The sequence below is a fragment of the Teleopsis dalmanni genome, unplaced genomic scaffold (assembly GCF_002237135.1).
Source record: "Teleopsis dalmanni isolate 2A unplaced genomic scaffold, ASM223713v2 unscaffolded_contig_0582, whole genome shotgun sequence".
Taxonomy (NCBI): domain Eukaryota; kingdom Metazoa; phylum Arthropoda; class Insecta; order Diptera; family Diopsidae; genus Teleopsis; species Teleopsis dalmanni.
In genome coordinates, this window is record NW_024031964.1 from 1,903 (window position 1) to 11,592 (window position 9,690).

Consider the following 9,690-nt stretch of genomic DNA (forward strand, 5'->3'; position numbering starts at 1 on the left):
CATAAACAAACAAATAGAAATCAAAACCAAAAAAGAAGTGTGGCGTTTATGTGGCATAATTAAAAAGAGAAGTTCACTTTGAAACATAAAAATTGACAATCAAATTTTTAGGCATATACGTTTTGATTTAGAAAATTTTAGATTTTGTACAGAGCAAAAAATAATTGTTAGTAATAAAAAAACTCTAAATAAATATTTAAAAACTCATATTGTAACGACCCTTTCTTGGTGTCGTTGCTTATTTGCTGGGGTATACTCAGCCTGTCCAGATTCGTTACAATAAATTTTTAATTGTAACCAAAATATTCAAATACGTGATTTTATTTACAAGATTTAGGTTTTATTATAAATAAAATTTTATAATTCAAAAAAAAATATAATAATAAAATAGTTAAAGGAAAAAAAATGATATTAGTAGGATGATTACTAATTGTTCCGGAGTACAATAATTATTTTGGATGTCCTGGTGGAGATCTGGTACTGATGATGTCTTCATGTGACAGTCGATCGTAGTGTAATGATTAAAATTCAAAAGTATTCCTTCATGGGAATATTATTATAAATTATTCACTTACAGTAGGCGTACTACAGCCGATCGTAGTGTAATAATTTAAATTCAAAAATATTCCTTCGTATGAATATATCCTGATGTGGATATATTCCTTTGTATATTATTATAAATTATTCACTTACAGTAGGCGTACTACAGCCGATCGTAGTGTAATAATTTAAATTCAAAAATATTCCTTTGTATGAATATATCCTGATGTGGATATATTCCTTTGTAGTGTTATTATAAATTCAAGATATTCCTTCGTATGAATATATCCTGATGTAGATATATTCCTGGTGTATTATTATAAATTATTCACTTACAGTAGGCGTACTACAGCCGATCGTAGTGTAATAATTTAAATTCAAAAATATCCTTTGTATGAAATATCCTGATGTAGATATATTCCTTTGTATATTATTATAAATTATTCACTTACAGTAGGCGTACTACAGCCGATCGTAGTGTAATAATTTAAATTCAAAAATATTCCTTCGTATGAATATATCCTGATGTGGATATATTCCTTTGTATATTATTATAAATTATTCACTTACAGTAGGCGTACTACAGCCGATCGTAGTGTAATAATTTAAATTCAAAAATATTCCTTTGTATGAATATATCCTGATGTAGATATATTCCTTTGTGTATTATTATAAATTATTCACTTACAGTAGGCGTACTACAGCCGATCGTAGTGTAATAATTCAAATTCAATATATTCCTTCGTGTGAATAATTTCTTTATATCGAAATTTTTCTATGTGCAACTAGTGCTAATTTCAACTTGTAATCCTCATGTGTATGTGCCTTAGTAAATATTTTACAAGTCAACTCTATAAGAAAAATGCGCATCTTATATACGCACTCAACCGAGCTTTTTCGTAGCGTATCATTTTATTTACAGCTGATCTCACGTAATTCTTGTTTAATTTTTGCCGTTCTGATTTTCTATTTCATGTTTGTGCGGTACTCAGCTTGTGCATTTAACTTCTCTTTGAGCTTCTCTTACGGCGAATATTTTTGGCAGTTGTTGTTTTCTTATGTTAACGCTGCTTTGTTTTGATTCTTACAAAATGTGTTTTTAAAGCTACATTCGATCGGTGGCGGTTTTTATTTATGTTGTTTGTTACAATAAAATAAAATATTAAAACTGCAAATATTCAACAATTTACAACATAAAAATAAGAAATATAATTAACAAATAAATAAGGTGAGTTTATTTTTCACTTATTTATTTATATTTTTATATTTCATTTCGATATCATTTCAGCTTAGTTTGAGGTGTTATTAAGGCTTGTAAGCGGTTTGTGTTTTGGTAAATTGTTTTGACTAAATATTTTATATATTAATTAATCTATTTAATTCCAGATATTTGCAACATTTATTACCAGTGAGTCCACTTTTCCCAAGTTTAAATATAAATATATAAAGTGTATTGTTTTATAAAAAACTGTGTTGTATTGTTGTGTTTTAGTTCGTGTTATTATTGTTTTTAGTGCACGTTTATGTAGCGTTTATGTAGGTGGAAATTTAGTGTAAATTTCCATCCTTACAATATTAAGAGTTAACATTACTACAGAAGTAAGAATTTTTTTAAACATTTTTTAAACATTTAGTGTTTTTTAAATAAAATAAATAATTAATATATAAATATATAAAAATAAATCAATTATATATATCATATCATAATGAAATATGAATAAATAAATATTATTTAACAAAAAATATTTATTTCAGGTTAATACAGTATAATTCGCTTAACTGCCTCGAGTTGTTTGCAGCGAATTTGGAGGCAGCTATCTTAAAAAGGCAGCTAACGTAATTTTAATAGTCTGCCTAAAATAGTGCGCATTTCATCGCAACAATATAAAAGAATTAAATTTTACGGTTTTTATACAATATATGTATTTATTTCATACATATTAAAATATTTTTTATTTATTTGGACATTGTGTATACGGTTAATAAGTACCATTAGTTCTTTTTAAAGAAAGTTGTAATTTTTGTTTGCACTGGAGCCGCTTTTATAGATAAATTAAAAAATCTATCCTCCAAAGATGTAAGGTTTGGCAAAAATTCTTCGCAATTATTTTGAATGCAAATACGCTTCAGCACCTCAATGGCGAAAAAACCTTCATTCAGAGTATTGCGTTCGGGTTCATCGTCGGCATCGTCATCACTGTCAAAGTCTCCATTGCTGCCGTTTTCGTTATCATTGGGAACCAGTGATTGCACAATTTCCTCATCCGTTAACTTACCATGACAAGGTATATCTTTATCTATTGTTGCATATTCATTCCAATCAATACGTTGTCCATATTCTATCTCATCGGACTCTTCCTCGTTGTCATCAGTAGTTCCTTCGCCATTGAGGTACAGATTAAATCCAGCCTTTATAGGTAATGTAGTTATTAGTTAACAGCAATACTGATACTATAATTGTTTACCTTTTTAAAACAATTGCGAATAGTTAATTGCGTTACGTTCTTCCACCCATCGTTTACAAAATGTAGAACGTCCAACAATGAAATTGTTTTTAAAAATTCAGTTGTTGATATTCCAGAATTTACGGCAATTAGCTGTTGTTTTACCAATATGCGTCTATACTCCAATTTGAAGCAGTGTATAATGCCTTGATCTAGTGATTGAACTGAAGCCGTTGTATTTGGTGGTAAAAAGCTGAATTTAATGTTTTCACACCCTTCTAAAATATTGTGGCTTGTGGCATTATCAAAAAACAACAAAATCTTCCGTTTTTGCTTCTTCATATCTGCATCTAGTTCGTGGACTATTTCTTTCCAGAGCTCACTAGTCATCCATGCTTTTTTGTTAGCATAATATGGCAGTGGCACATGCCACGCAAAACTCCTTTGCCTTCGCCAAAATTACATGCCGATCCAGTATTACGCTTATTGATTCTTCTTGTTGAAACCATTTATACAATGCCTCCTCTACCAAATCGTGTGCACCTTTTCGTTGGCGCTTACGCTTTAACTGGAACGATGAGGCAGACTTTTGAATTTCGGCTTGGTTTTTAACTATGCCATTGATTGTTGATCTGTCACAACTGTATTTAGTGCATAGAACCTTTTTATCAACTTTATCATTAACAGCCGTAATAATTTGGAGTTTTTCTTTTATTGTTAACTCAACCACACGCTTTATTTTACCCATTTCACGATTAGTAAATTTTGATTATAGAAAGACACGATCAAAGCAAAATAAAAACGGACATGTGCAGAAATAAAAAAAAAGATATGCATTGCCATATTCATCAAATAGAAAAGAGTATTTTTTATTGGCAAACGCATAAATTATTTTGTTTGCAAATTCGTTTCCTAGGTGGCGCAGCTAAGTTTGATGATATTCATAGAAAATGTCAATTAAATTCTGTCGATACGAGGCGCTTAAGTGCAACAGGCATCTAACTTGGATGCAGCAAATATAATTATTTTCATACAAATGAAGCCATAAATGCAGAAAAAATATAATTTAAGGTAACTATCTTATCGATGCAGCTAAGCGAATTATACTGTATCAGAAAAACAATAATTGAGATCTCATAAGTTTGATTTATAAATTTAAAATTAGTTGTGTTTAAGGTAAAACAAAAAAAAAATGACCCGGAATTCGTGTGGGACCGTACAACTGTGGGAGCAAAATCTTCTTCAATCCAGGTCTAGATATAGGGGTAATACAATCAGCTTTAGAGGTAAAAAATTTGGTGGTCAAAAGTATTTATAATATCATAAATAGAGAACATATCCCACAACTACTATATAAAGTTGAGTTGAATCATGACGAAAGCAAGCTTAAAAAAGGTGAATTTCACCCGATATATTCTTTACAATATGTTATTTGTTCAGATTTACACTCCACGGAAAGTCGTCCAAAAAGCAAACAAGATGTAGAAGCCAAAATTTGCTCGAATAGCAAAAGCAATCACACAGCCAACTATCGCGGCTGCCCTATCTTTCTTGCTCCAAAGCAAAAAATGCCCGTAGCCAAATATAAGTAAAATCATATCCCTAATATTAACCTCTCACCTTAGCAATTCCCTCACTTAAATAATAATATCTATACGGCCCCAAATGAGCTTCCTCAAACATCGTATGCTAATACTCTGAGGGAATCTCCAGATCAGAAATATAAAAACGACGACACACAATCAGCGCATTTGCAGCCTATGTTTTCTTCTTTTATTTAAAGAATGGATAAGTTTATGGAATGGATGCAAATTATGATACAGTCTATGATGCAAAGTATGGTCCAGAATCAAGCACTTATTTCCAGACTATTGAGAGCAGAATGAACGCATTCAAAATCTACCATTGGAATGCTAACGGCTCAAGCCACAATATTCTAGAAATCAGTCGTCATCTATATTTTAATAACATCGATGTTATGCTAATTTCAGAGACACACTTAAAGCGTAAAAATTGCACTCGTATACAAGGCTATTCTTTTTATGACAATTTTTGGAAAATATCGTTGATAAAAATGATCTTGAAGCCTGGAAAAGATCCTTCAGTTGCTACATCATATCGACCGATAAGTCTATTGCCACAAATCTCAAAAATTTTCGAAAAAGTACTAATATAGAAAATACTGATTTTCTCACCGACAGAAAACTTAATTTCGGACCATCAATTTGGTTTTCGCAAAGAGCATGGAATAATTGAACAGGTTCTTTGATTAGCTAACAAAATACACTTAGTTTTACATTCAAAACCATATTGTACGGTAGTTTTTCTTGATACAGACCAGGCATTTGATAAAGTGTGGCTTGAAGGACTTTTATTTAAAATAACACACTTGCTTCCAAAAAAAGTTCATAAACTTCTAAAATCCTACGTGATTCATCGAAAATATAAGGTTAGGTTAGGTTCGGAAGGCGCGTGTTGACCGTTGTCAGCACTTCCACTCGGAGGCATATATTGCCCATTGTGATGCCCTCAAAAATTTTGCCGGGAAAGGCGAGTTGCTAATTTTTGTAATCCCTGTTAAATCATTTGGTTTTCCAGATGAAGTTGAGGAGATCCGATAAGTTAGCTTTCGTTATCTCTTCCAAGTCCTGGACAGAGACATCTTCATTTTGGTAACTCCTGCATAATCCGCTTATTGGAATTCGCCACCGTTGGAATATAGGTGCAATGGCACAGTGGCCCGTTAGTACTCCAGTAAAATACAGGGTTAGACATAAATCTTTTACTTCGCAAGTATACGATATCAACGCTGCAGTTCCTCACTGTAGCGTCCTTGAGCTTCTATACTTAATTTATACAGCTGACATTCCACGATACCCAAACTATTTGCTGACAACTTTCGCTGACGACACTGCTATAGTCAGTACCAACCGTGACCACACTATAGCATCACAAAATTTGCAAAATGGAGAATCAAGTTGAATGAAACTAAATGCGTTCAAGTAACTTTTACTCTAAGAAGAGAAACATGCCCTGCAGTTAAAATTAATAATATGGATATCGCTCAATCACATTCTGTGAAATTTTTGGGAATTCATCTAGATAGAAGGCTCACGTGGACAAGTCATATTGAAGCCAAAAGATGTCAATTGAATCTTAAATATAAGGAATTGTACTGGGTTCTAAATCGCTACTCTAAACTTAGTCTCGATAACAAATTGTTAATTAACAAATCAATATTAAATCCAATTTGGATTTATGGTATAGAACTTTGGTGTTCAGCGTGTAATAATAATAATAAAGAGTATTCGTGAAAATTGCCCAACAGCCGGTACTGCGGCCAGAAGAGACCTATTGTACCAGTTTCACTATTGATTAAACAAAGCCCCTTAAAGCTTTGTGAATAAAGTCTAGAACTAAATCTAGAGAAGAGTTCTTAATCTGTTCTGGTGACAGAAATTCCTTATGAAACAGGTTTCTTCTGTGCGTTATTAAAGCTGGACAGTCACAAAGAATGTGCATGGTTGTTTCCTCATCTTCGAGGCATAATCTGCATTCCGAGTTAGCAGATAATTGTAGTTTATGAAGGTGATATTTCAGACCATAATGACCTGTAATGAAACCCGTTATCATCCTTAAATTACATTTTGAGAATTTCAGAATGTTTTTGTAGGAGTAAGGTGTTATCAGTGCTTTGCTTTGCCTGAGTCCTGGAAAGTTTACCCAGTACTCTAGCCGCATATGATTTTCCATTTCCTTGATAATCTGTTTTGTACTAGCCCAGTTTATTCCACAAAAGGGTTGAGGGCCTATAAAAGCAGTTTTTGATGCAGTTCTGGCAAGCTCATCAGCTTTTTCATTTCCCAAAACTCCTCTGTGGCCCGGAACCCAGTAAAGGCTTACCTTATTCCGAGCCGCAAGTGATTGCAGAAGATCGTAACACTCAAGGACCTGTTTTGATTTGAAAGTCCAAGAAGAAAGAGCTTTAAGAGCAGCCTGGCTGTCAGAGTAAATAACAATTTTCGAGCCAGAAGATTTTTTGATTAAATTGAATCTTACACATAAGTTGATTGCGTGGATTTCAGCTTGGAAGACACTCGGCCATGTGCCCATTGCCTCCGAAATGCTGGTGTTGGGTCCAAATACACCAGCGCCAGTGCCTTCATCCATCTTTGATCCATCTGTGTACCAAACCAAAATTTTTGGGTCAACCTATGGGCCTCCATTCCCCCACGTTGAACGTGATGGTAGGTGTACCTCAAATTTTTTGCCAAAACGATGGAGTTCTGTTGTATAGTCTCCATCGCATTGAGGAATTTTATGTGCTCCAAATATTTTTAATATTGTTGTATGACCATAGTCAAGACAACTCTTGTTCATGTGGAGTTTTAGTCGAAGCGCACTAAGCGCAGCCGTAGATTGAATGTGTATGTGCAGAGGTGTCAATCCAAGTATAGCCTCAAGTGCTGCAGTTGGACTTGTCCTCATAGCACCAGTCATTAAGAGACACGCTAATCTCTGGAGCTTCATGCAAACAGCAATAGATCCAGCCTGTGTGACCTTTTGCCACCAAACCAGGCAACCATATGTCATGATAGGACGTACTACTGCCTGATATATCCAAAATATAATCTTTGGGTTTAGGCCCCAAGTTTTACCTATACAGGACCGTATTGTCCATAAAGCCGTTAATGCTTTGTTGTATACTTTATTTAAGTGTGAACTCCAAGTGAGTTTACCATCTAGGACAACACCTAGGTACTTTGTTTCACTGGAAAGAGAAATATTAGTGTTTCCTAAACGTACGGGACCTATGTCTAGTTTACGTTTGAGTGTGAAAGGCACAACAACAGTTTTCTCCGGATTTATGGAGAGACCCTCACTTTCGCACCACGCTAAAATGCGTCGAAGGTGCCCTACCAAGATCTCTGATAAACTGCTACCATGCTTTCCAGATACTATTATAACTAGATCGTCTGCATACCCAATGGCGTCACAACCAATATTCTCCAACAAGATTAAAAGTTCATCAACAACCACTGACCAGAGCAAAGGAGACAGTACTCCACCCTGTGGGCAACCTTTTGCGGCCTCAACAGCTACAGACGTTCTACCTAAGGTTGATGTAATTTTTCTGCTTTGAAGTATCGCCTCAATCCAGGAAATAACATTAAAATCAACATTTCTGTTAGTTAAGGCATTCGAGATCGAGCCATAACTCGTATTGTCGAAAGCTCCTTCAATATCCAGAAATGCACAAAGCGCAATTTCTTTGTTTTTGTGGGCCTTTTCAATTCTACTGACCAAGTTATGTAAGGCCAATTCGGTAGATTTCCCTTTGGAATAAGCGAATTGAGTTTTGTGAAGAGGTTGACTTTTAGACAGTTCTGTACGAATATAGATATCTATGAGTCTTTCCATAGTTTTCAGGAGGAAGGATGAGAGACTAATCGGTCTATACGATTTAGCGTCATCACTTGGTCTATTACCATTTTTTGGTATAAATACCACTTTCACTTCTCTCCAAGCTTCAGGTATATGTTTCCAGCAAAGGCTAGCCCTAAAAAGCACCTTTAAAGGATTGATAAGAACGTCTATGCCGTTTTGTATAAGTGCCGGGAAGATACCATCACTTCCTGGTGACTTGAAAGGACTGAAAGAATTAACTGCCCATCTGATTTTATCAATGTCAAAAATGATACCAGATAGCGACATTAAACGATTGTCTGGTTGTTCATAACTTAACGTGCGCCTATCTATGGATGCATCACATAAGACCGATCCTGGAAAGTGCACATGTAGTAAATGTTGTAAAGTTTCCCTGCCATTTGCTGTGTAGAGACCATCATTCTTTTTCAATAGACCAATGTCATTTGAAAGAGACTTTCTCAACACTTTATGAAGGCGAGCCATTTGCGGAGTGTTGTCAACACTGTCACAGAAAGTTTTCCATGATTTCCGTTTAGATTTTCTAATCTCATTGTTGTAGGCAGTCAAGGATGTTTTATAGTCTACCCACACCCCTGATCGCTTTGCTAAATTAAAAAGCTTCCTAACCTCCCTGCGCATTTCTTCGAGCCTTTTGTTCCACCATGGCACATCCCGTCTGGATGTACGTGGTTCAACCTTACATGCATCTTCATGCGCCTGAGAGATAACAGAGTTTATTTGATCTGCTGCTAATTCAAGTTCATCAATATGACTGATTGAATTCAGTAATTGGTCCTCCTTACTAGCTAGGGATAGTCTAAAGATTTCCCAGTTGATACACTTACGTGCAGCTGGCAAATTTTTATGTAAAAAGTGACCCGGCAGTTCAAAAAGAATATGTTGGTGGTCAGATAAAGAAACCTCCTTTGAGACCCTCCAATTAACAACATAATTGGAGATAAATTGACTAGAAAGAGTAAGGTCAAGAACCTCTCTTCTAATGGCATTAATAAAAGTGGGTTCAGAACCATTGTTCAATATGCTGACGTTATTACTACTAAAGTATTCTAAAAGCATTTGCCCTCTTCTATTTATGTTAGTACTACCCCATAAGGTATGGTGCGCGTTTGCGTCGCAACCAATTATAAATTGTAAATTATTGGATTTGCAATAACTTACCAAGTTTGTGACTGCTTCAGGTGGTGCTTCATCTGCATCGCCTGGAAAGTAGGCCGATGCGATCACGATCTCTCGTGTTCCGCACTCCGTCGGGATC

General features: G+C 34.8%; 1 protein-coding gene across 1 annotated transcript; it reads right to left on the reverse strand.

Moving 5' to 3' along the window:
* Positions 1 to 2,532: 2,532 nt before the first annotated feature.
* Positions 2,533 to 3,374, reverse strand: LOC119663567 (tigger transposable element-derived protein 4-like). Its single transcript, XM_038073176.1, has 2 exons — positions 3,006 to 3,374; positions 2,533 to 2,949 (listed from the first exon to the last, which is right to left on the reverse strand). The coding sequence occupies exons 1-2, from the start codon at positions 3,372 to 3,374 to the stop codon at positions 2,533 to 2,535; spliced, it is 786 nt and encodes a 261-aa protein (XP_037929104.1).
* Positions 3,375 to 9,690: the final 6,316 nt, after the last annotated feature.

Coding starts and splice junctions, on each gene's coding strand:
- LOC119663567 (XM_038073176.1), bottom strand. CDS start 3,374: ATGACTAGTGAGCTCTGGAAAGAAATAGTCCACGAACTAGATGCAGAT. Junction 2,950..3,005: donor TTCGCAATTGTTTTAAAAAG/GTAAACAATTAT, acceptor TTACCTATAAAG/GCTGGATTTAATCTGTACCT.